Here is a 27,093-nt window from a genome sequence, read left to right as displayed (position 1 = left end):
GGGAAGTTGAAAGGCAAGGGAAAGGGGTGAAATATCCCGTCGAAAGGCCGAATTCTAAAATAATGGCGGAAGCCAATCCACTTCGGGGATTTCCTCGAATCCGAAGGACTGCGGTGAGTTGCAGATGTTAATACTGCCGCGGTGGAAGGGCGTCTCAGAGTTTTCTTTGGGCTGGGAAGCTGCCTAATTCTGCAGCACTTAGTGACTGCCGATAGCATGGGTAATTTCATTTAGTTGCTGTAGCGCTTGGTGAGCTGGCACTGTGGGACACGACATCCCAGACATTCGAAATGGTGTAAGCATGAAGAATGAAGATTTGTGTTCTCATTTTAAAGTATTTGTTTTCGCTGATTTGCTGAAACGTATCATTGCACCCAAAGGAGGGTTTGTTCGGGGCAGGTGGATGACGCAAAGGGTGTAGTGTAGTGCAAAGTGTGACATTCAGCGGGCACGATGTACGGCTGTGTTTTGGGTCACACACTACTAGCCTATTTATACCTGACAATATCACGGTATGCACAGGCGGAGTTAGGTTCATTTATAGATCAATTACTTTTTCATTACAGATGGATGATAAAGCGTTTTTTAGAAAAACCTTCGGGTATTTCTTCCAGTATTCTGTGATTCAGCTACCCTGCATTCCATCAGATGCATGGTTGTACATCCATAATGGCATGTAATCGGTTAAAATTACGGTACTGGCTGCAAAGAGGGTATGAAATATTTATCAAGATGTGTATCTCAAGTAGCTCTCTCCTGGTTGGTGTCCATTTAAAACTCCCTATGAGAGTTTTACTGATCCGGAGTCAAGCATAGTTTCACTGACAGTTAGAGAGGGAAAGCCAGAGAGTTGCTGTTGCACTTCATTGATCCTGTGTCCATGTTGAAAGAGGCTCAGCAGGACAAATCCACTCACTATTTACAGCAGGAACAGTTTGGCTGAAATTCTGTTAAGGGGCAACAGAGGAGAGTTTTTCACTAACAGAGATGGACGGCAGAGATACTTAGATGCAGTCTTTGCAGGAACTTAATTGCTGTTTACTGTTTGGTTAAATGTGCAACTTTTAAGCTGTTAGACTATAAGTAGATCTTCATCTGGAAACTTAAGTTAAAGCAACATGATATTGCAACCAGTATTCAGCCATGTTGGAATTCTCTTGTAACACTGTATTGTTTGATACCTCTGTACAGATACATTATGCTTCCCTCTTTCTGTCTGTCTGTCTGTCTGTTTGTCTGCACTCTCTCTCAGACCTCTATCCCAGGTAACCTCCACCTGATCTTGGTGCTGAGGCCCACTAGTCTCCTCCAGCGCACCACCCCCTCTGGCAGCACTGACATTGGCTTCCGCTTCAGTCAGGATGACTTCGTCCTCAAGATGCCTGTAAGACTAAGAGACCCTGTTGAATGGTGTGTGTAGGTTTGTGTAGTTTTTAGTGGCACCTATTAGTAGAAATCGAATATAGTATTCATAATTATGTTTTGTATTAGTATATATAATTACCTCTGACTATGAATAGTTGTGTTTTCGTTAGCTCAGTATGAGCCCTTCATATCTACATAAGGAGCGGGTCCTCTTCCACGGAGCTTGCCGTGTTGCACCACCATGTTTCCACAGCAGCCTAGGATGGAAAACTAAAACAATGGCTCAAGATAGGGCTTTTTGCGTGGTTATAGCATGTGACGGCCACCGAAGGTACTCACACACACTTGTAAAGGGAACGGTATTCAGCTGGTTGTAATTCAGCAACATCGCCACTAGATGCCACTAAAAACTGCACACTGTACCTTTAAATAGATAAATATGATATTGTTTTTATCATTGAAATGTGTATGAAACATGCATTCACTGAAAATTACACACATAAGCACACACACTTATCATCATACTGAAGTAAAACAACACTTAAAGTAACACTATGGAGTTTCTGGAGCCGCCAGCTAGGGGGCTACTTTCTCCTGGACTATTCAGTAACTTATTTGCTGTCTTGCTTTGTCTTGTGTTGCACTTGCTTGATGTTTGACTGTGGTAGGAAAGTTGTTGACTCGCTAGTTTGTCATAAACAAAGTAGGCAAATTTCAACAGGTTTCGCTAAGTTTAGCTGCTAGCAAGTCATCTCGTTTGCGATGTTAGCAAGCTTGTTATAACCCGCTTGGGCATTGATGCTAGTAATAAGTGCTCTCTCGTCGGCTTCTTTGTAATGTTATTGTGATAGCTATGTTGGCTAGCTTGCCAACAACTTTCCTAACACAGTCAAACATCAAGCAAGTGCAACACAAGGCAAAGCAAGACAGCAAATAAGTTACTGAATAGTCCAGCAGAAAGAAGACCCCTAGCTGGCGGCTCCAGAAACTCCATAGTGTTACTTTAAAATCAAGGTATTAATGGTAATCACAGCCTTTCACACGGTTCATATAAATGAATCCATCCATTATAGAGCTGATGACTTATTTTCCTTTTGTCCATTGAGGTCATCGGACTCAGCTCTGTCAGTGACCTTCTCCACTACCTTGATGAGCACCACCTTTCATCTGACTTTGATGGAAAACTGGATTATTGCCATAGTGACTGGTTTGTTTTAAAAACGGTAAACATTCTTTCATTTTATATTTGAGATGTTATACTGATAGCTAAGGGAGAAACTGGTGCCTTAAACATTTTAGCTCAAAAATTCTATGTCTTAAACATTTAACATGAAGACGATTTCTTCAAATTCATTGTATGCCCTCCAATACAAGCTACACAAAATGCAACAAACATAGAGGCTCTCCCTTTCTTACACATGATGAATAGACAAGTTCATTCCTGTAATTACACTGTGTCTGAAGTAGTTACAGGGTAGTTTAATTTTGGCATCTGCTGGAAATCTCTGCAGGCTATTGAGACTTTTGCAGTGACAGTAAAGGAGATAGCCCAGCTGCTGCAGGCCTTTGGCACAGAGCTGGCTGAGATCAAGCTTCCAGATGAGGCCAATGCCATCGAGTACCTCCTCACCGCTCACACAGACAAGTACCGCCAGATGAAGGTAGGATTCACTCATTAAAAACTCCACTTTGTGAATCTATCGAAGAAGTATGTTTCTTCTACCAGATTTTCACACATATCTAATTTTGCATGAAATACGCATTTTAATATCAATAACCTTGTAAAATTGACAATTGCCATTAACAGGATGAGATCAGGTCTGTCATCAAAGAGGGCCGCCAGTTGCAGACCAACCTGGAGGCCTCCAAACCACCAGAGGGCAATGCTGCAGAGGAAAGAGATGCAGAGCAGGACAGGGGTACGGTGCAAAGGTATGGGGAAGCAGAAAGAGACCTCAGCTTTGACCGGGTGACAGCACAGTACCGGTTGCTGGGTGAACAGTAAGCTATTTTCTAATTTCAAGTGTGCCACACCGGAGTGAACATTTAATATTAAGTAAAATTTGCATTGGCATTTTTGAGAGTTTTCTCCTAGAATGTAATTTGTCCTCTTCAGGAAATATAGTTTCTTTACAGATTTAATATAAAAAAGTAAAAATGCTACACCACAGTCAGCCATGTTTGACTTCCAAAATGAGCCAGTAGATCCTCTCAGAGAGAGTGACAGGATAATCAATTTACAAATCTCTGAAGTGCACTTCTTTGTGAAGGAAGTCTTTTGTCTGACTGCTGAGCTAGGGAGGACTCATTAATTGCCTGGAGTCTCTCTCCTCCTCCTGCAGACTCTTGGCACAGCTGCGGGACATGGAGATGGCCTTTGATGAATTCTTCGAGAAGCACCACCTGAAGCTGCAGCAGTACCTTCAACTGTTAAGATACGAGCAAAGCTTTCACGAAGTATGTTGTGTAGGCATGAGATGAAAATGCTGCCATATGGTATTAGTTTTGAATGTTTTTGTTCAATCTTTACTCAGATAGACAGATTTACTCAGCTGAGATCCTTTGAACATTTGACAATTAACATCCCGTCTCTGTTTTCATCTCTATTTTCATCTCTAGTTTGTTGTCATGAGTTCCATCTCCGCTACCTTGGAGTTCTATAACATGCTGTCACGTACAGTAGTTAACATCTGGATCTTGTCACGGTTGTGTTTTGATCAGATGGAGCTGGTGCTGGAGCAGCTCTATAGTCAGGAGAGGGCCATTCCCTCTGTGGGTGTGACGGTGGGCCAGGCAGAGCAGCTGTTCTCAGACCTGGAGGCATTGGATGCCCGAGCAGAGGTCAGTCACCAGTAGGCGGCGCCAGTAACCATCAAAGTGTTTTTCAAATCCCAGTCCTCAAGGGCCAACTATATCCAGAGGCCAGATAGTTTACAGCACTGTTTGAAATGCAATCAGCAAATCTGTGGCTAGATAGTGTATGGAAAAGCTGCACTGCATGCTATTGTTTATAGACTTGAAGTGTCATTCTCAGTTTGAAAGTTACTCCGTCTTTCTAATTGACAGGACGAGATGTGCCGTGCCCAGATCATCATCCTCCACGGGCATCAGCTGGCTACCAGTCACCACTACGCCCTGGCGCTGATTGTCCAGCGCTGCAACGAGCTGCGCCACCGCTGTGACGTGCTCACCACCTCGCTGCGGGCCAAGCGCGCCTCCCTCACTCGTGTCAGGGACCTGCTGATCTGCCTGGAGGAGGTACGGGTACTGCCCACGCACAGGGTGCCCACGCACAGGAACACACACAGTGTAGAGGTGTCTCTGCATATCACTGTGCTGTGAGTTGGATGCACTGTGAGTGGTTGGATGCGGACACGGTAATACTTCCATTATGTAACACTTGTCCAATGAAGTGGTTCAAAGTGCTTCAAAGTCAATAGAAAACAACGTCACTTCAGAAAGCTTTGAAGAGCATGAATGTGTGTATCACATAGCATTTGTCCTCAGGCTCACAGTTTATCCCACAATAGTGTATGAGTGTGTGTGTGTCTGTGTGTGTGGGTGTATGTGTTTGTGTGTGGTTGTTGTTGTATGACTGACCTGATACCTGCACATGCATACGTGTGTCTTTGAGTGTCCATGTGCTCCCATGCAGGTAACGTCCTGGTGTGATCAGGGGGCCTATCTCTTGGCCAATCAGCTGGTAGATAGGTTCCAGTCTAAAGAGGGGGCTCAGATGGCGCTGCTTGACCTGGACAGACTCTTGGAGCGGGCGCCCTCCGTCTTCAGGTCCGGCCCTGACGTTCTCAGCCTGGAGTTCCAGGCTATTCTGACGCCCCAACTGGAGGTAGTCATACACACACTCCACACGCACACAGAAACACACACACACACACACACACACACACACACACACACACACACACACACACACACACTTGTTACAAAACAGCATACCTAAATCAAGTTTGAAGATTTCCAATACTACAATGGTTAAATTATAATGGTTTGTTTTTTAATGCTATCTGTTCAAGAGACCCCTCACACAGACAAGCACAGATTCATAAGCATACTAATGCACGTATGCCCACACATGCACTGTCTCCCCAGTAGCCCATGGTTACGTGCACACATAGAAACTCATATTGCAATTTGAAGCGTCTGTCTTGCATCCTGCTGAGTCTGACATTTGCTGCGGTGCATTGCCAGTATCTTATGTCCCTCCACCAGTCCCAGATAACTGCAGCCGCTGAGAAGCTGTCTGCAGTGCGCGGAATGATCCAGAACAGGCAGGCCTGCCTGAGGAAGCTGGCCGACGTGCAGACCCGGCCAATCCAGCTGGTGGCCCCGCGGCCCGAGAACTCCCCGAGCTGCAAATCACCGCTCTTCTCACCCAAGCACAGTAAGTTTGCTTTTAAGTTTGACAGTTAAGATGTGCATGTACAGTACAAAAACACATGCTTGGACACGCACGCACGCACATACACACACACACAAACACACACACACACACACACAAACACACACAAAGATATACAGAACACACACACAAACACAGAGAGAGAGAGAGCTGGAAGCCAGAATTAATCTGTTAACTTTAATGCTTTTTGTCTGTCAATAGGTGTTGACTTTAATTCCACCTTAAAGTTCTCCTTTGATCTTTCCTTGCCTGGTAAAAGAGGATCTCGGAAAAGCCCAAGCACAAAGAAGGTGAAATCAACTAGAATACTAATAATATTTACAATATAAAGTCATTTAAAAATACTCATCCAGTCTGGTTCTTTCCTTCAGATTGAAGTCATGCATGACTATGAGGAGAACAGGACCTCCATGTCCTTTGGACCGGAGGGAGAGGAGAACCCACTGCAGAAGCGACGGTCTGAACGTCTGAAATAATCGCCTTATCTCTTTCTCTCTCTCTCTCTCTCTCTCTCTCTCTCTCTCTCACACACACACACACACATACACACACACACACACACACACACACACACTGACTCTTTCACCTATTTGTATATTTTGTCAGAGTCCTTTCTTACTGTTCATCCTGAATGTTTTCACTTCATTCGATTTACAGACATGTGATCAAGGAGTTGATTGACACAGAGAGAGTCTACGTGGACGAGTTGCTGTCTGTGTTGCTGGTGAGTTCCCCACTTCAGACACAGACACACACACACACCCACGTACAGCCTTGTAGGTCACCTACTATGGGGCTCAGTTGTTTGTCACACACACCCATGCACTGTACAGCCACTTTTGAGTGGTTTGTGTGTAATGATGACACGTGTCACGTGTGTGTCTGTTGTGTCTGTGTGTGTGTGTGTGTGTGTGTGTGTGTGTGCATAGTTGTGCAGTTGTTGTTGCTGGTTGACCTGTGTGTGGTGCTGTGTTTAGGGCTACAGAGCTGAGATGGATAACCCAGCCCTCTCCAGCCTCCTGCCAGCTACCCTGCGCAACAAGAAAGACGTCCTGTTTGGAAACATGGCAGAGATCTACAATTTCCACAGCAGGCAAGGAAAACAGACACACACACACACACACACACACACACACACACACACACACACACACACACACACATACACACGCACACAACACAACACACACAGAAATAGTTATGAGTCATGGTTATAAGTTGTGTCAGTTGTGCTAAGGGCACATCTCTATGTTCTCGAAGTTTACATTTCACTTCCTCAGAATTTTCCTGCAAGATCTGGAAAGTTGCCTGGAGATCCCAGAAAGAGTTGGGGCTTGTTTTCTGGAGAGGGTGAGAACATTCACATAGTCTCTCTCTCTCTCTCTCTCTCTCTCTCTCTCTGTCTGTCTTTCAGCCTATCTCTGACTCTCTCTCTGTCTGTCTTTCAGCCTATCTCTCTCTGATGCTATCCCCATTCATATATTATGCTTCAGTTATTCACTGTATGTGGAGATAATAATAATATAGTGTGCTGTAAAATAATGCACCAACATTATCCATGAAAATAACTGTGCTTCCTTTAACGACATGCTGTTTCCAGACCGAGAACTTCAAGGTGTACGAGCGGTACTGTCAGAATAAACCTCGCTCTGAATCACTATGGAGACAGAGCTCTGACTCTGTATTTTTCCAGGTAAGGCTGAACAATAACATTTGATTGCAGAATGTGATTATTATGGAACAATGTCCACAAAGTATCTTTAGGGTTTCAATCTATCCCTTTTTTTGGCTAATGCTGTTTTGATGCTTCATTGATGCAGGAATGTCAGAAAAAGCTCGACCATAAACTGCGATTAGACTCGTACCTACTCAAGCCTGTTCAACGGCTGACTAAATACCAGCTTCTACTGAAGGTATGGCTTTTCGTTTTCTATAGGATTAAAGATGAAGTTGAACTCAGCATTACAGCATTCATATTGTTCTCCTTTTGTGCAATTTATGTACTTTCATTTGTGAAAGAACAACCGTTACTTCACTATTACAAATCGTTATAGTGCAGTGAAGAATACGGCTTACAGGATTAGTTTATCGCCTCAGCAAGGACAAAATAAACAAAAAACAAAAAAAGTAAGTTGCAGTTAAGTGTACTAAAGGCGCATTATGGACATGTTTAGAAGCCGTTATGTAGATGGCATTTTACACAAGGGTGACAAACAATAAAAAATAAAAAAACAAACAAACAAACACCATTTAACTGCAGCTCCCTCATGTGCTTTGCAACCCTTTGAGATGGTACCTTCTCCATACATGTCTCACAGCACAGCCGTGTTCTTGGCCCTTCTGTCTTTGGCATGTACAGGAGCTCTTGAAGCACAGTGCCAACTCTGATCACACCAGTGAACTGCAGGGGGCACTCAATGCCATGTTGGATCTCCTCAAGTCAGTCAACGACTCCATGCACCAAATCGCCATCACAGGTTATGAGGTAAAGGCAGGAAATTAGAGAGATGATTGAGAGGATGGAGAATGGCTTTTTTATCATGTAAAAAATCTGAAATAACGGTCTGATTGTACTAAGATATGCGTTCTTAATTCCTGTGTAATCAGTCTTTAACTAAGAGTAAATTATAGCACGTGGAAGATATTCATTTTTAAAATTCAACATTTTAGTCCTTTTCATTTTAACATTTAATTTGCTTATGATTTTGTATTAAAATGGTTTTAGGAGCTGGAAAGACTACAGTTGGAGGTTAGGCTGACATCCTGCTCTGTCTTCCCCAGGGCGAGCTCAGCGACCTGGGCCGCATTCTCATGCAGGGCTCCTTTAACGTGTGGATCAACCACAAGAAGGGCTCCACGCGCATGAAGGACCTGGCCCGCTTCAAGCCCATGCAGAGGCACCTGTTCCTGCACGAGCACGCGCTGCTCTTCTGCAAGAAGCGGGAGGAGAACGGCGAGGGGAATGAGCGCACCTCCTACAGCTTCAAACACTGCCTGCGGGTGCTCTGACTAACCTATCGTTCTTTTCAGACGAGCTCTCTGTTAACTTTTAAGGACTCGTGTTTTCCTTGATCTCTTGACACTTTCCTATCTGTCAAATAGCTCTACGTTTGTATTAGGGATTATATAATTCACATATGGGGTATATGCATCCCATTTCATGTTTTCTCTCAAAAACATTAACATTTTAGTTGGTGATAAGGAGAGAGACCATTGTATCTCATTGTGGAGAGAAAAACTCTAGGAACATGGGACATTAGATCTATATATATATAATACATAAATGAGCCACATGTTCACCTTTTGTGGTTTATATTTACATCAAGCCTTATAATGCATTAGTTTGTGCATGTACAATACAGGAGAGATTGTATGACTTTAACATTAATCAAAATGAATCTCATCTCTTTCCATTTGTGGGGATTTTTCATTAATTGCTGTAACCACATGGAGGGAGATGAAAAGCAAACCAAACTGAACTAGTCTGTATGTTTTTATATCATTTGTGCAGATGAGTGCTGTGGGCATCACAGAGAATGTCAAAGGAGACATCAAGAAGTTTGAGCTATGGTACAGCGGCAGAGAGGAGGTCTACTTAATCCAGGTATCTAAACCACTCAATGTCACAGCCAACATGATTGCACCACAGGCCATATGAAGGCAAGGATCTGCAAGAACATTTCTCGCTTACTATATAATTGCCCTTTAATTATATTTCTATCTATCTATATTATATAATCATTTATCCATCTATTAACCCTTCTAAGCAGAGCTTATATCAGCATGTGAAATCTAATAAACAGTGCTAAAAGCATATTAAATAATTTGTGTTCATCAGACAAGCAGCTTCTTCACGCACAGCTCCACTCATGCTCATGACTGGTGGTGTGTGTCTTTGCTGTGTGTTATCAGGCCCCATCAGTGGAGGTGAAGATGGCCTGGCTGACTGAGATCAGGAAGATCCTCACTAATCAGCGACTTGCTCAAGGTTCCTACTTTGTGGGTCATTGTCTGTCAATGTCCACCTTGGGTCTGTTCTGTGGCTTTCACTGTGATTTTTTTTTCATTATTTCATTTGATGAAGCTGATTTTTTTTTTTGCTTTTGATGTCTTACAAAGGCTCCCTGTGATGCAGTGCATTCAGGTTCCAATCATTCTTTTTTTTCTACTACTTTTCTCTGTTTATCTTGATGATGTTGATGTTGCCTTCCAATTCTCTCTCCCCTTCCCTTCCCCCTTTCCTGTCTGTCTCAGATGAAGGTCACACCTGTGTGGTGGCAGAGGGTGTAATAGACAGGTGATTCTCTCCTCCGGCCTCGACTTGCCTGCATGATCTCATGTCGGTGTTGGCTCACGTATGGCATGATAGCAGCAGGAATTCTGGCGACCGGAATTCCTCTCGCATCCATCTCTAGCAGACCATGTCATTGGCTTGCAAGTCTCCATTTGTTCAAAGCTTATGCAATATGGCCATGCAGTCCAGGGCTGTCCAGGTTCTTGTTGGGTTGCTCTTCACGGAGATTATGAAATGGAGGCGAAATGTAAGCAACAGAATATAAACTTGAGATAAAAATGGTAGTAATGTTGATCAGCTGTAACTAATTGGTGAGAAATGTCAGTTGTTATCAGGGTTAGCGTCAACTGGAGACATTTACTCTCATAAAACAGCAACTGAGATTTGCTGAAAGCACATGATCAAAATCAAGACATGCAAGTCCTAATGTGTTCTTCAAACTACAGTTGTGTGTATCGTTGTTTGTGCTGGCCTGTGTGTGTGTGTGTGATTCTTGATGCATGTTGCACGTTGTGATTTTTGTTGTAGGCATGCAGTGTGTTTGTCTTCTTGTGAAGATCAGTGCCATTGAGAGTATGCCTTAATCAAGTGGTGAAGGGAACAAATGAGGGATATGGTGGAAAGCTTTGAAGATGGTTGACTTATTTGTAGTGCTAGATAGAAGGAATTGTTGGTATTGGTATGAAGACATCAGCCATATGAAGTTCATATTTACTCAGTCACTTCACAAGCTCCGTTCTGTCACTATTCAACTGTTCAGTGAATTGAGGGTAGTGATGTCATTGTACTCTGGGTGCATCAAGGGTTACATTTCATCGCCTCGAATATGTTGAGCATAAGGGCAAAGGGTCGCCCAGCTGTAGCCAGACTACATCTCCCAAACTCAGTTTGTATAGATTTTATTGTCTGAAAACAAGTAGTTTAGAAGAGCTTGCACTCTGTTGGACAATGAATCAGGGGTCAGTCTGAAGTAATGTTGGGGATCACAAAGAGGACACACTTTATTTGAAATAGTGTCATAGGGTTAGGAAATGCACTGCATTTGGATCAGTTTTATCTGTTATTTCCTTAATGAGGTGGAAAACTGAAAACTGGAAGCCTTTGTTGCAGTACAAATATCATGCTTCATCCCCCTCCTGTCTTGTCTCCTGACATGTCTTCCTCTGAGCAGGGTAGAATGTCATGCTTCTATGTGTCCATGCATGTGTTAGCCACTGTAGCACAAATTAATCTGAAGAAAACCCAGTTCATTTGTAGATTTTTTAGTTTAACAACGGCCAATCTTACATTGGAAGCAGAAATAGAATGAGTCAAATGTGGTGTTTTGTAATACTTTGTTAGAGGTTTTGTTGATTAGCAATCGCCTCATTGCTTCTTGATCTAAGCTTCTACATGCCAGCTATTGTGTAAGTTTCTCCCTTGCCAGAATGACAGACATTTTCTAACCCTTGAAACATTTCTCTATGGTTTTGGCTAGTTTACTTACATAAACCTATATGAGAAATCAAACAGCTGTGTACAATTCTTAAAATGGTATGGAATAACTAAACTGACATGGCAGAATCAATTTATATGTACATTTTTGCTCCATTTGGTAACGGTATACTTTTCATATATAAAATAGAGCATGACGTACCATTTGATGCGGCTCTCAAACCATGGTAACTTAAACAGACTGTGCATTAACCACTATAGTATCTCATTTAAAATCCTATTAGTCTGTGGTTGTACAGTACTGCCAGTAGGTTCCATGCTCGTTTCATGACTGTGTTTGGTGTTGTGTTTTTTGTTCTTACCACCCCTCCCCCCTCCACCATGATCATCATTACCCTCCGCCCGACGGGGGTCAGTCTGGCACGTGTTTCGGTGTGCATGCCCTGGAGCCCCAGCCAGATCGCGGGCTGCTCAGCTTGTTTTGATGTCCTTCCTAACAGCAAGCTGCAGGGGGCCTCAGTCAGCTCCGAGGAGACTGAGTCAGGCCGCACCAGCCCGGTTCTGACGGACCCTGTCATCTTCTCACCCCGGCGGCAGCAGAACCGTTGCAGTGAGTGCAAGGGCGCGCAAGGGCGCTCTCGGGTGCCTGCTGTTGCAGAGTGTCAGAGTAGAAGTTTAAGGAGCAATGAGGAAATAATTGGGAGAGTTTTTGTGCTCTGCGATCCTCACATGCCTGTATTATGTTATATTATTTAAATAGAACAAGAGGGTAGATCCAGTTCACCTCATAACTGAATATTTACAGTTCACACTATGGACTTTTTCTGTTTTTCATGAGACTTTCAAGGGAGACATAAACATTTTCTACTGAACCAGCTATAAATGCATTGGGCCTTGTGTGAGTCATGATATACAGCACTGACTGTATTTGCAGGCTGGCATGGTACCTCCAACTCAGATATCTGTGAGGGTCTGGAGGACTGGACCACTGATCTGTCCAACCTGTCCGAGTCTGATGAGGATGAGGTGGCTTCTCTGCTGGTGAGCTTGAGTTCAGAATGCAGCCTACCGTCCCTTGTTGGGGATTTAATGTTCAGTTTAGGTTACAAAATGCAAAACACACATTTCCAAGGAACACTAAACGTGCCTAAAAATTAGGGCTGTGAAATGAGTACATTTTTTAATCAGATTAATCACAGGTTTCTGTGGATTAATCATGATTAATCACATATTTTCTCGGTATATTTTTGTGAGAACAAAAAGATTTATGACAAAAGACAGATATATACATTTAACATGTTTTCTTTTTTTTATTCATAAAAAAAACAATGGTGCTGCAACTGAGCAGTTCTTTAGCAGTTATCTTTTCTATTCCATATGGAACATAAATATAATATTCATCCTAAACAGAATTTGGGCTTCTTAGCCATTGTATGGTTGAATAAAACATTTTTATTTTATTTTTAAATCAAACAGAAATGATTTGGGCTTCTTAGCCATTGTTTTTATAGGATGTTTGAACATTTTTCTCTTTTTTGTCAAACAACCATTAACCACACCATGACACAATCTAATGCCTCTAAATGCCCTTTTACAGTAGTCTAGCCGCGGCTATCATATTACGTGCACTGTCTATCCCTATAGTGGTCGTTTTGTCTTCAATTGCCCGGTTGCTTGCAACAGTTTGGAACTGTTGTGCACATGCCTCTGCAAAGTGGAGCTCTTCTGTTTTCATGCACGTTAGTGTAAACGACTTTAACTTCCATTCGTCGGTGATTAGATGTGCAGTTACACCCAGGTAGTTATCGTTACTCACAGAAGTCCAGTGATCCCCTGTCAGTGCCTGACGTTTCGTAGCAGCCAAGTCATTTTCCTTTTTTTTCTTTTCAGCTTCATACAGCTCGTGGATTTTTGTCATTATTGTGCGACTTTGCGGTGCTGTGATACTAGAATCCCCCGTTGCCACTCGCACAACTTCGGTGAACCCCTCGTCCTCAATAATATTAATCGCTCTACAGCTTTTTCCAATCCATTTGGCAACTGTGCTAGTCGACTTGTCACAGGCACACTTAATGAGGGGCCTACGTTGTTCAGTGAGGGTGGTTTGGCGCATTCCACTTTAACTCCCCTCGCCGACCAACGCATGCATCGCGTTGAGGTGGTACTTATTGCTACGGTGAAACGATAACGTCTTCCCGCAGAGTGTGCATATCACTTTGGTTTTATTGAATGTTCCATCTTTGTTTTTTTGAAACACGAACTTACCATTACAGTGGCGACTAATGCAGATTGGGCGGAATTGTGGGTATATTTGGAAGCTCATTTTGCGCATGCGTTAAAAAATGAACTAATTAATCCTGTAATTTAATCATAACGCGTTAACGCGTTATTTTTCACAGCTCTACTAAAAATACATTAAAATGTATATAAATTTAGTTAAATCAAAGAGACAGAAACTGGAATTCACACATTCCACTCTTCTTGAATAGGAACTCCTTTCACTGCATAGACACAGCTACACAAAACACATAATCTTCTCACTTAATTGCTGACACTAGCGAGACCCTCATTGACAAGCAGCCATTTCTCTATTATGGGCTCTATACACTGCTGAATTGTCTGTGATTTCCCATTCTGTAGTTATCTAACTGGTTCAATCAACCCATGCATACAAAAAACCCATCCAACACTGCAGCACTCTATTGTTAGATGAGTCATAATTGTAGATCGTAGTGGGATGTGCATGGGAAAGGATGTTGCAGCGATACGCTTTGGTGAGGCTCTGACCTGGCATGCCCCCTCCCCCGTAATTGCGGATGTTGATTTAGTGTTTCTCCGTGGGGGGAATGACTGATTCACCTCTCTCCCCCACAGGTCCCTGGGCGGTACAGGGCGGTGGTAGAGGGCCGTCAGACGGGACCTGACGACCTGCTGATTAAACATGGTGATGTCCTTCAGCTGGTGCAGGAAGATAGAGATGGCCTGTGGTAGGCTACTCGCACTTCACATTGACAATACGGAATGGTCATAGCTAATGACACAAAAATAATGACACCATGAACATGAACATGTTGTTGAAATAGATAGTTGCAATCCTATATAAGCAGTGACCACGTTGCGCTGTGCTTTGCCCTCTCAGGCTGGTAAAGAACATCACTCGAGGGGAGGAAGGCCGAGTTCCACCTTACAGTCTGCTGAGGATTCTGGGAGAGACCGGTTATTTCACCCGCCAGGGCGGTGAGTTTTGGTGAGAGAGGGGTGAGTTTACAATGGCTTCCCAAAGCCTACTGCCATCCATCTTTAGTTCATAATACTATGCACTATGGTCTGAGTGCAATGGAAATTCTTTGGAGAATTAAAAACCCATTTTAAAACCATTACAGTATGAAAATGATTTGTTCCTGACACATCAATGTTGTGTTACAGACATGGTAAGTGTGAAGTCCAGAAAGCTCAGCCCCTGAAGAAGCCTTTTGGAAGACCACAGAACACCCATAAATCTTCAACAGGCCCCCCGGAGATCCTCAACATTCAGCACAAAGACCTCAGCATTCCAAAGTCCTCTGTCCTAAATCACTCTGTCAGTCTCACTGTCTAAACCAGCCATTTATCAAGGGACAGGACATGAGTGGTTACTGTATATGTAACAGACATGATTCAGCCCTATTGGGCAGAGGGGTTTATGGATTGGACTGAAGGACAGGCATCGACTCTCTACAGATCCAGAATCAGTATCCCTCACAAGGATCCACCAGTGATAATACAGTGGGATTAAAAACAAACCTTTCTCAAACATTTGTCAAAGTAGGTCAGTCTGTCAAGCACAATGTAAAACATAGGTCAGTATTCTGCCTGACCTAAAGTGAGCCTGATTGTTTGGCATCGGGCATCTTCTCATGACCACCCAGTGCCGTGTGTTTCTCACACAGAAGCCTCGGTTTCCATGGTTATCGAGCAACGGGCCGACCCCCTGCTGACTGTGATGTTGGCCCAGTGGTAGTAGGCCTCTTCATGCGAGTTATGGGTGAGAGTTTTTAATGATTTCAGAACAGACAGGTCTCTGCAAGATATTGATGATGCACAGCTATTTTCTTACTGTATGTACAGAGTGTAAACTATGGGAGGGACTCTGATATGTGTTATATTGTACACAACACATTTGCATAACATCTGTCTGAGTATATGTGCCAAAAAACTACAAAGTCCATGTTTCCCCCCGAACCGCCACTTTTATAAGGCTGTTGTTTCATTACGCTGCTTAGCTTAAAGAGCACATGATATGCATTTGTGGACGTAAGTGGGGTCTTAAAAATATAGCCTTCACTCGGTAACTATGGTGATGCTTTATTCTGCTTGCAATCACAATTCCGCATGATGCAATCGTAGCCATGAGGTGCTTTCTCTTGCTGCACACCCCATGTTTGCCTCATTCTGCACAGCACTTTGGTTTGGTAGGTTTAAGCTTTGCCAGAGCCTTAACACAATTCAGAAGCTTCCATTGTATTCAAAACTGATACTGTGACCGATTGATTGGACGCAGTTCTGTTCTGTTGTACTCCAATGAAAGGTCATATTACTGGTTTTGAGAAGCAATGAATTCCTTGCATAATGTTTTAAGTCATTTGAAATGTATGTATTGTAGTAGATGAGAGTTTCTGCTGCACAAACTGAGACTTCAGAACAGCAAATGCCAATGTGTTGTTTATATGAGAGCAATGTATTTTTAGTTATGTAAATTGAGGAAGAGGTCTCATGTGAATATCCCAAAAATATCAAAAAGAAATATATTCGCACAGCAACAAAATAGAGGATTTTTCTTTATTTTTTTTCTCTTGATTGAATTATTTTTTAATTAAATAAATATCATCAGTCTTTAAGGAATGCTTGGGTAGAAAATGACAATTATTTTCAATGCATATTTCATTTTCAACTTTGACCCTGCATATTGTTTACCTGAAGACACAGCACATTTCTTTGGTCAACTGAAACTCACTTTGAATCTCAGAAGTAGAGTGGTGTCACTGCATGTACAGACTGAGATAACATATGACATTTCCCATTCCTCGTTTGGACTGTCTTAATTCAGCTTTGGGTCTTTGGTCAGTTTGTGGAGGAGGTCAAGCCTGTGACATTGGAAATCCAGTGGAAGTACTTGGAAACACGCGTGTAGATGCCATATTTGCCCTCCTTGGCGCACTCCTCTCCCCAGCTGACGATGCCCGTGAGGAACCAGGTGTTTTTGTACTGTGAGACGTGGGGTCCCCCGCTGTCTCCCTGGCAGGCGTCCTTCTGGACGGTGCTGTAGCCGGCGCAGAACATAAAGCGGGACACGTGGTCGCTGCTGCTGCCCTTGCACTCGGTCCGGTCCACGTAGGGCACCTCCACCTTCTGCAGTGTGGTGGATTCGCGGCCGTTGTAGCGCATCCTTCCCCAGCCGCTCACCAGCGCTGTGGCGGCGTTCCTCAGGAGGAACTCCGTGAAGCCTTTGGGGCCCAGGCAGACGGGGATGATGTAGTCGGAGAAAGTGACGGGGGTGGAGAGGTGCAGGATGGCAATGTCGTGGTTGTAGAGGCTCTTCTTGGGGTCGTAGTGAGGGTGAAGGATGATTTTATCCACCTCATGTTCACTCTCACTCTTCTCATCCTGTCGTACGTCATGCTCCCCTGGTAGGGTTAAGATGTTTGTTAAGAGGTATCGTCTGCAAACATCCAAGAATCATGTAACTTACCTTCTCAGCCCAAATGTATGGGTTAATACTACACTGAAGAAATATAAACATAACCATGATTTTATATGTTGTGTATATTTTGTTAACGTATATTGCGGACTTTCTGTATTGTCAGAAATTGCTGTGCATTTGTATCTACTCACCAAGACGGATGAAGAAAGGTCCCTTGCTCTGTACGATACAGTGGGCTGCAGTAATGACCCAGATTTCACTCAGAAGTGTCCCTCCACAGAACACTAAACTGGTGGCTTTGTTGATTATTGCAACCTTAGATGAGTGAGGGAAGGACAGGATTTGTAATTGAGACATCAATCATTTACATAGACAAGTAATGAGTATATGTGTATCAATTGATACGTATATTTACAAGTCAAATGTTGTCATGGTTCAAACTACGTCAGTTATTCCTGAAACATGCCAAATGATAGTCATCTGCCTGTTGGCTCTTACTTGCCATGGTATCTCCCCTCTGGTAGCCTCGTTTCCGCCGACTATGCGCTCATCTATGGACGTGTCTGCTTTGATTGTAGGTAGGGTTGGATAGAACTTCCAGGTAGGAATTCCACCGTCCGGGGTTGGCTGCAGGGTACTGTTGATGACCACTGGTGGTACTGGACTGGCTGTAGCATTGGTGAGGCTAAGGGTGTTGTTCTCAGAAGTCGTCTCTGCATTCTCAGCAGACATATTAACGTGGGTGTTGTTGAGAGACATCTCGTGTTGGTTAACTGTTTCCGCATCAATGAGGGATCTTCCAGACAGTTTGTCCCTTATGGTTTTGCCGAGTTGGCCACAGGGGTATTGTACTGACAAACAGAAAAACTTGTCATCAGGTGTTTATTTTCTCACCTTTGTGCTGTGTGGTGTGGAAAGGAAAATCTGTTAAGCTATTGTTAGCATGACTTTGGCAAACAGTCACTATGAGTGGCTTTTTCCGTCTCTCTTGCTCAGGCTACAGTCAGATTTGATCATGAAATGTGATTGATGGATAGCCTATTCCACATAATTCATCCGTTTCATCTTTGGCATATCTGTGGGCTACAATCAAGCTCAGTTCTGTTCAGTCGCTGTTACCATCAGTTATCATCAAACGGGATAACAATAAAAATAGGCCAGTAAAATCACATGAGGAAAAGTGAGTTGGTAAGATTGAATGTTGTCAATAGGTTAAGCGTGGATCCTTACTTATTGACATGACCTAACAGTGACCAGTGAATGTAAATGTAAGGTAAGTAGCATAGCTCCATCAGTTATCGGCCAGTTTGTTAAAAATCGGCCAGTCTGTTAAACAATCGATATGCTAAGTTTAATAATAGATTAACATGACAGCGCAAACGTAGCCGATAACACATGCATGCTGATATTTAACCCCGTTTCGATAGGGTGTTAGTAAGGGACTGATGTATATGGACATGTTTCAGTACAACTGACACTTCAGTGTGGTTTCACACTCTCCTGAATAGCTCCTGTATTTCATTCCTGACATTCAAATGTGTGATCATCTTTACACATAGTTTGATGAGTATGGCCCAGTGTTTTTACCAAAAAATGTATCCAGGCTTTTGAGATCTAATGTGAGACCATGAAGGGAACTGAGAAAAGATGGATGAGGTGTGTGTGTGTGTGTGTGTTTGAGAGAGAGAGAGGGGGGGGGGGGGGGGGGGGGGAGAGATGGAGAAGCAAGTACTTAGGGGTTCACAGGACCTCTTGTCTGTCGTCCGTCGGTACCCAGGGGCACAAGCACATGTGGCTCCCCGCACTTTATCTTCAATGCAGAACTGCATGCAGCCGCCATTTTCAACATCACACTGACGAGCAATCTCTTCATGGGAACAAGGGAAACAGAGAGATTAGTTCCAATAACACACTCAGAGAGCGCAGGTCTCCACCAAGGCCAAATGCCTTATCTCGCAATGTTAACGCAAACAAAAAATAATCGCATAATAATTAAATAATGCTCCAAAATTTGACAGCTTCTTTTCCCCGGCCCATGCTACACCCCTCCAGCAAGTTTCATGAAAACTGGTAGTTTTTGCGTAATCCTGTTGATGATCAGACAAACAGACACACAGACAAATAGACAAGTGACAAAGAAACCATAATCCGTAATTGAATAATTGATGAATCCGTAATTGAATTGCTGACATGTAAGGTCATTGGGCCTCATTCTCGAACATTTTCTGAAGTTTCTTCTGAAATGTTTCGTACGGACTTCGGAACACCAACGTAAGAAAAACATCTCCGCCAGATTCACGAACGCCTGAAAATGTGTTCTTATGCAGCAAAAGTGTTCTGAGCTGTGCTCCCCGGAAGAGGTTTCTTAAATTGAAAGCGCGTTCTCGTGCACCTGAATTTGCATACATACACACCCCGACAGCTCCTTATAAGGGCACGCCATCGTAGTGACGTGTGTAGTCGGAATCGACCGAATCCACGTGAAAGCAACTCGAAAGCACCGGTCGAGTAAACGCAGAACTAACTTCACCGGTGCAGAGGTGGAGGTACTGTTGCAGGACATATACATTTGTAGATGTGTCCATTCTATTTCAGAATTGCTATATCAACGCGATTGAGTTAAGTGCTTATTTATTTATTCACTTGCAGTGTTCGTGTAGTCCTTTTATTTATTTTAGGACATCACGATGCCTCGTAGACTATAAATGTGAAACGTAATTGTTAATGATACAAATATTCTCGTATTTATTATTATTATTATTATTATTATTATTATTTTAATCCGAGTATGTCTGTAGATTTCATGTGAACGCATTAACCAACGATTTCTCACAAATTCTCCCCTTAACACTTCTAACACGGAGCGGCCCAGTGGGGCATCTTGTGGTTTTTTGAGGAATCGCATTTGAGAAAACTCCGGCCGATTTACAACTGCTATTTCGCGTTCTGAAAGTCTTCTGAAGTTCAGAACAAATCCCAGATGAGAAAACTTTCATGAATGCCAAATTTGTTCCTAAATCCACCGGAAGTGGAGTTCAGAAGAAATTCTTTCTTAAATTCTTCTCAACTGCATTCGAGAATGAGGCCCATTGTTTCTTTTCCATCTTGAATGCTTGTATGAATGAAAACCTTTATGGCCTCTAATGGAATGTGTCCTGCACGGAAATAAAATCCATAAGATTAAACAACAAACAAACATCAAATTACACGACAACCCCAACCCCCCTTCCAGTACATGAGACAAGGTTCCACATTAAAGACTTATTCTTATGTACATATTGTCTGTTTGAGATCAAAACAAACAAACAAAAAAACAAATGGGCTATCAAAGTGTATTCGCAGATACAAAGACTCACGTATCTCACAGTTCTTTCCACCAAAGCCAGTGGCACACCAGCACACATAGGAGCTCAGGCCATCCTCACATCTCGCTCCATTCTGACATGGGGAGGACTCGCACTGATCTCCATCTATGGCAAATAATCACAGTCTTTCCTCTGATCATAACATCAATCGCAATACGAAGAAAAAGGTTGAATGGGAGGAGCACAGAAGAAAGCAGATATGTCCCTTTCAAGATCTTACGAAACCTTTTTTGAATGTGTGTGGTGTGCTGCTCACCAGTGTAACCATTCCAGAATTCCATCTACAAGACAGGATGCCATGAGAAATAATAATACATTTGCATTCAAATATTACTTGCTGTGACATGTTGATGTACTATCAATCTTTTGACAACAGACAATCTTCAACAGAAGTATTCCCTGAAAAAAGACCCTGCAAGCCCTCCTTTTGAAATGATTCAAGTTGCGCACCGTTTTTTCGTTGTTCTCAAACACCTCCCTTGCCTCCTCCCAGGAGCAGCGCTCCTCTATGCACTCCCGCTCCAGGTTGTCCCGCACCATCTCCTCCAGGTGGCCGCTGTTGTGCCTCTTGCGCCTCATCAGTACACTGGTTGCAGACTGATGCGAGACAAACACTGAGGAGGAGAGAAACAAAAACACAGTCAGAGCCTGTCAAGAAACATAATTGTAGATTTGCAATGTAGAACTTTATCACACTGAATTGAGATTCAGATTCAGTTTGTCTATAATTATTATTATTACTATCTCAGTTCACAGTATACAGAATTTCAGAGAAAAAATCCTGGGTTAACAGCTCCTGAACAGTGCAACATTGGCTTACAAAAAGATTTAAGTAAACTATAAAGTGTAAGAAACTAAAAAAACTCAAACAGCAATGAAAAATTAAAATAGAGCTGTTATACAATATAATTGTTATTCAATAAAAGATACAGAGGGACTGTATATGTTAAATAAGGAAGAACTAGATGGCCTGTGACAAAACTGACATGTTTTGGAATGACTCATTTCAACTCTTTATTATATGACAGCTATTGAAACAAAGCAACGCTGGAATGTTTAGAAAATGTTTGGTAAGCGTTGGTTATTACTGCTGTGTCACAAAGTCCGTGAAGCCCTACGGTAAACAATGTGAACATAGTCTTTACGAAGCACACTTTCATTTTTGAAAGAGTCTGGTGAAAAAACAAGTATATCAAGTATTTAATCAATATTTTGTGGTTTTGGTGTAAATTATTGTTTTGTCATGTTGCCAGAAACAAAACTATTCACCTCCATGATGTGGATGTATCAAATTACAAGATTTTATAATATATCTCTATGTAATGTGTCTTAGTTTGAGGATATCTAATTCCCAAGCTGGATTTCAAAGTCAGTTGGACAGGTTTTAGGCTAATTCTCTATCTGTCCTCATAGAACAAATATTTGCTCTCCTCTGCTGCTTCCACATAACCTTCCACATGTTTAGCTTTTGATTTAAATTTCTTTCTTTAATTTGAAATGAAATTAAGGTTTAAAAACTAAAATGTTCAACTTACCTCCACTTGTCAACCATTTGTCCACTAAAAGAGAGACCACTAGGAGTGATAGACAAATCTTTCCCATACTGTTTTGAGTGTCAAAAGACTGAAAAGAGAGATGACCATTTGCTCCAGAAGTGAACAACTATTTGAAGCTAAAGAGTACAAACACTTCGATCGCCTAAGCCCAGTGCTTGTGTGTGTGTCCAGGTGTGTGGAACTGAACTGAACTGTTTCTGGTGGGCAGTTTTGGCCAGGAACTTGCTAGTAAGGTGGTTGATAGTATTTGTGGTAATGAGAACAGGAATGGTCACCTAGAAGCTTCTCCTTAGTGGTTCATGTGCCATAGTATTCTACAGCTGTAATGACATTTCATTTAAAACCTTTAATCAGAACATTATTGTGAAGTTTGAAATACTTTTAGCATTCAGTTCCTCTAAATCTTTTTCTAATAGTGTATATATGTATATATGTATATTTTATGTGTATATGTATATATTATGTGATATGTAATAAGTAAGTATAATAAGTATTAGTATTTAATCATATATACTATATATAATATATAATAATTAGTATATAATGCACACCCATTTACTCTTGGGCAACATGGCAAATATTGACATGATACACCAAAAGTTAGTCTGGTCATATTGCTGCTATCCCTGAGTTAATCAGTGACTCATGAGCAACTGACTTGTATTTATACAAGCTAGATAATACAATCAAACATCAACACGACTTGCAAATGGAAGTCAGTGCACCTGATAATACTGATGATGCATGGCATGGACATGCAGTACCTGCTATCCAGTTCATGGAATCGCTACCGTTACTCAGCATATTATTTAGTTAGTCCCGCCAATGCTCCACCATTACACAGAATCATGAGTCATGAAATAACTTGTTTAGAGTAGCATCTTACCAAGCAGTCCCAGTCTCATCACTTATGGATGGTAGCCTATTTTCTCTACAAGACGAAACACTGTGTGTAATGAATTGCATTGAAGTCATGTAGGTGACTATCTGTGAATCCGAAACTGATGCTATTTAAGCGGATAGTTGACTTATTTATGGTGACCTTATGAACTCAGCTGTCTGTTGTAATCTTTACTCTTCCTTTCGTATATTCAAATATACTGCAACAAATATGAGCCTACAACAATAAAAATGGACTGATAAGAGAGTGGTTAGAACAGTTATATCATGTAATATGATCGACTAAACACGTATTTTGGTCACAGTTCTGTTTTTAACCTGCACTGCTTCTGATAACAGGTATATCATGGTATGGGAGCACATTTTCTTGCTCAAAGCTGTATGATTGTGAAGGGGTATAAAACTGTCACCATCCTGACTACGTAGAATGACTAAGATCTCTGACACCACAGAGTTCCAGACCTTTTTTTAGTTGCAAGTCTACCTCTAAGTCAAGAGCCAAAAGTTTAAATATTAATTCAGTCCCTGCTCACACAAGCATTGGTAATGTCAGACTCTGCCAGAGATTAGTGTAGTGACTTTTGAATTATCCAACCACTTTAATTTCTTCCCTTTGCTGCTCCAACAAGGAATGTGAATCAGTATCTCACTCAATAATTAATTGCATTTTCCTTGCACTGGTATGTAAACTATGAAACTATGCACTACAGTCATAGTGCCGAAAGACTTTGATATGACAGGTGCTCTAGGTGACTAATGTAAAATGGGAGCTTTTTGCGAGATCCTCCTGTGACCTGTAGCCATTTTATTACATAACCCTAGCAGCCCATAACCCTTGAAGACTGCAGCTATCCAGATAACTGTGATAAATGATGGCGGTGTCTCAACGTAACTGTTAGTTCAAACTACCTTCAGATGCCTCTCAAGGTAGCGGTTACCTCACAGTTATATACTTTTAAATTGGTACAAAGACACACAGACAGTGGAAATCGGGTCTGTAAGAATGTAGATAAGCTTGACAATTAAAAGTTAGCCTACAAACAAGCTACAGTTTTACAGTCAGTACTGGTAATGATAAAAAATATATTATTTTCCAAGATTAATGTGCCTTAAATGCTTATTCTTGATTCTATATACTTTATTTGTTTTCATTTTCTGTGAACAAGAAAATATGACTATTTGAGGTTGTCTTTCTTTACATTAGTGCCTGTTCTACATATTTTATTTATGAAGGCAGTTGCAAGAGATGTTTAGTTATCGTTTGAATACCCTCTACAATGTGATTTCAAATCTAAAACCAGCCAAACCTTCAACATTGGTAACATATGCTGCTAAGCACCACTAAATTGTTTTTTTCTTGACATATGATTTTCATGTAAAATGTCTCTAACACAGTTAAGAAAGAGAGACACAGACTGAAGGGTTCACTATCCTCCTTCCTGAGTTTAGCTGGTAGCAGGGGTGTTGTAAAGTGCAGAGGTGTGTGCAGCTACCATTTTGAATATCACTCTTAGTAATGTCTTAAAAGGATGGAAGGTTTTTATTCACATTCAGTGAGACAGAGAGAGAGAGAGAGAGAGAGAGAGAGAGAGAGAGAGAGAAAGAGAGATCTAAATGTGTGTACATTGTGCAGAGAGGTACGTACTTAGAGCAAACAGGCATCCTACACTTTTATGTTGGACCTTAAACATTCTAACTTAAGAAACATTGGTGACCACTCCTCTGCTGGACAGATAAAGTATAAATGGAAGTTCACTCTGTGTGTGGGTATGTTTGTAAAAACATAAACAAACAGTAATTTAGTCATTTATTGTGTTGTGTATACTGTGATCTGTGTGGGTAACATGGCAAATAGTGACACACTTACAACGGCTTCATAGGCCTACCTGATATCCAGAAGCTGAACAGTGACTAAAGACTGTGACGCATGTAATTACGTAACCTGCTTAGGCCGATCAATAAAAAACAATGAAAGTGCTCAATGATGATATTTTACATAAATTGCTATCTGATACTGTTCAAATAATTTCCACTGGTGTGTCTTAGTCACCATACATTTCCATTGGTTAAACCCACACACAGCTACTCACGAAGACTAGAGGCACATAATTGTTGTCAGACTATCTGACAACAATCTGACTGACATCTGAAACAGCTACCTTTGTTCTGTGGTATCTTAACATACCGGTAGTTTGAAAGACGGTTGCTAAAGCAAATATAATTATTATTACTTTCTTGAATGTAATTGGTTTCCAACTTTGAGGTTTCTGACCTCAGTGGCTTTGCAGTGGCTCCATGCAACACTTCATTTCTTGCTGATAAGATTTTCAAATGTAAGAGGATGTGTGACATTTATTCTCAGTTCTTTATTAATATATTCCATGATTTGCTGTGGAGAGCATCCCACCTGAACACAGTGGAAGGGTCCAACAATGCTGGAAAGTCTTTAGCGCTATCAGTGAGTTGTGTGGTGTTTTTACATAACCAAACCACTTTAACATCCTCCAGCTGCTGCCTGAGTGACGAATGCTAATCATCAGCTTGCTCAATAAGACCTGTATGCACAACAGAGCATCCACTTAGTTGAATATGACAGATGCTACAGAGCTCTTTGGATGAAGCATTCTGTAAGAAGTACCTGTACATTTAGGGTAATGACATATTGTTTAAGTTTTAACAATTTGAGTGTAATAATTAGTTCAACAGCTCTTTGGTTTTTAGTTGCTATTGTTTGAAGGCTTTAGTTGTGTGGCATTTATGCATTCAAATGCAATGAACCTCTGCAACATTGTGTAGGTCTACTTGTGGTCCAGTGCTTGCTAAATTAATTACACTGGGTGGCCAACTGGAAATATTTGTGATGACTCTCAGTAATCTAATATGCACACACTATCTCGTAAACCTGTGAGTGCTATATAATTCTGTTTCACAATTAGAAATGTTAATACAAGCTCTGGCCTTTTATATTCGTTATGAGTCGATTAACTCAGGAAATTATATTATAAGACTCTGACAGTATCTAAAAGCTCCTGCTGTTAAAACACAAAAAACTGAATATAAATGGCCTGGTGTGTCTCAAGGAAACTATGCATGCAAATCAGCCAGTCTGGCGGAATGCTACAGGAGTGCATGCAAGGTTGTACTTCATATTAGACGAACGTAAATCACGGGATCAGGTGGCATCAGCTGCCCTTGTGGCGAGCTATTAGGGCAACTATTACTGTCAAGGCTGACCGATAAGTTTCTTACAATTGTCAAGCATAACCAAAAAAAACTAATATTGTTAACTCCAACCCCATGTCTCCTTTTAACATTTCTTTCTTTCTTTTTTTTTCTTTTGCAAAATATTATTCTGGTCAACATGATTCTACAGGTTTCTTGTGCAGACACTTTTAATTCACAACTTCTAGTAAAGACCCTTGAAAGAAGCACAGCGCAGACACATCCTGAACTATGAGTGAGTGACAAAGACTCTTAAGTCTCATAAAACACAGTACTTGGGGTGTGTTTGGAATGCTCACAGGTCAAGATTAAAAGCTGATTGAAGGTTCTAGACCAGGCATCAGATGGACATAATTCCACATGAAAGGTCAGCCATGTGGCTCTGTTTATCAGAGCTGACTGTGTGTGCAGTGACAGGCCATACTGTAATGAGGTGACAGGGGGTGGGATAGGGACAGCACCACTGATGCTAGTCGTGAAGTTCAGTGGCAGGATAAACTATGACAGACCACTGAGAGCTTCACTCCAGGGTGAATATCGTTAAATCAAAGTGAGACAATTAAGAAATTCAGTAATACAAAACAAATACATTTATCACTGCAGTTGCTTATGGAGACTGCAAAATTGGCCTGTAAAACAATATAAAAATAGTCTAAGGGCAGGTTATAAGATGTAAACATCATGGGACTAAATGGCCATATTTCTAAAAACGTACTAGCCAACAGTCTAATAGTTTCAGTTAACTGCACTATTTAGTATGTTGTTTGTGATTTTAATCCTATACTCGTTTACTTACATTTTTGAGATTGCACAGCACACCCCTCTTCTCACTCCACTCCACGCCCAAACACACTCCT

The 27,093-nt window shown here is 41.7% G+C and overlaps 2 protein-coding genes across 7 annotated transcripts; one reads left to right on the top strand and one right to left on the bottom strand.

Annotated features, from left to right (window-relative positions):
- Positions 1–30: 30 nt before the first annotated feature.
- LOC105907403 (proto-oncogene DBL) lies at positions 31–16,394 on the top strand. Of its 6 annotated transcripts, none has more exons than XM_031571693.2 (27): positions 31–113; positions 1,253–1,384; positions 2,472–2,588; positions 2,877–3,026; positions 3,173–3,297; positions 3,708–3,822; positions 4,087–4,206; positions 4,432–4,623; positions 5,021–5,212; positions 5,596–5,767; positions 5,987–6,075; positions 6,157–6,242; positions 6,443–6,509; positions 6,763–6,878; positions 7,066–7,135; positions 7,386–7,478; positions 7,606–7,698; positions 8,145–8,270; positions 8,567–8,785; positions 9,297–9,389; positions 9,698–9,773; positions 10,040–10,082; positions 11,930–12,123; positions 12,448–12,554; positions 14,388–14,500; positions 14,653–14,750; positions 14,940–16,394. In XM_031571693.2, the coding sequence occupies exons 1-27, from the start codon at positions 63–65 to the stop codon at positions 14,975–14,977; spliced, it is 3,087 nt and encodes a 1,028-aa protein (XP_031427553.1). In that variant the 5' UTR covers positions 31–62; the 3' UTR covers positions 14,978–16,394. The 6 variants fall into 6 exon arrangements, with proteins under 6 accessions (XP_031427553.1, XP_031427556.1, XP_031427552.1 ...); XM_031571696.2 differs by having other exon boundaries at positions 5,575–5,767; positions 12,014–12,123; XM_031571692.2 differs by having other exon boundaries at positions 5,575–5,767.
- f9b (coagulation factor IXb) lies at positions 16,318–22,309 on the bottom strand. The gene is made up of 8 exons (XM_012835737.3): positions 22,094–22,309; positions 21,009–21,172; positions 20,815–20,839; positions 20,550–20,663; positions 18,926–19,060; positions 17,692–18,044; positions 17,385–17,508; positions 16,318–17,176 (listed from the first exon to the last, which is right to left on the bottom strand). Exons 1-8 carry the CDS (start codon positions 22,158–22,160, stop codon positions 16,614–16,616), a joined length of 1,545 nt encoding a protein of 514 aa, XP_012691191.1. The 5' UTR covers positions 22,161–22,309; the 3' UTR covers positions 16,318–16,613.
- Positions 22,310–27,093: the final 4,784 nt, after the last annotated feature.

This window comes from Clupea harengus, chromosome 8 (genome assembly GCF_900700415.2).
Source record: "Clupea harengus chromosome 8, Ch_v2.0.2, whole genome shotgun sequence".
Classification (NCBI taxonomy): Eukaryota; Metazoa; Chordata; class Actinopteri; order Clupeiformes; family Clupeidae; genus Clupea; species Clupea harengus.
The sequence above is the reverse complement of the archived record's forward strand: the minus strand, read 5'-3'. Positions and strand labels throughout refer to the sequence as shown.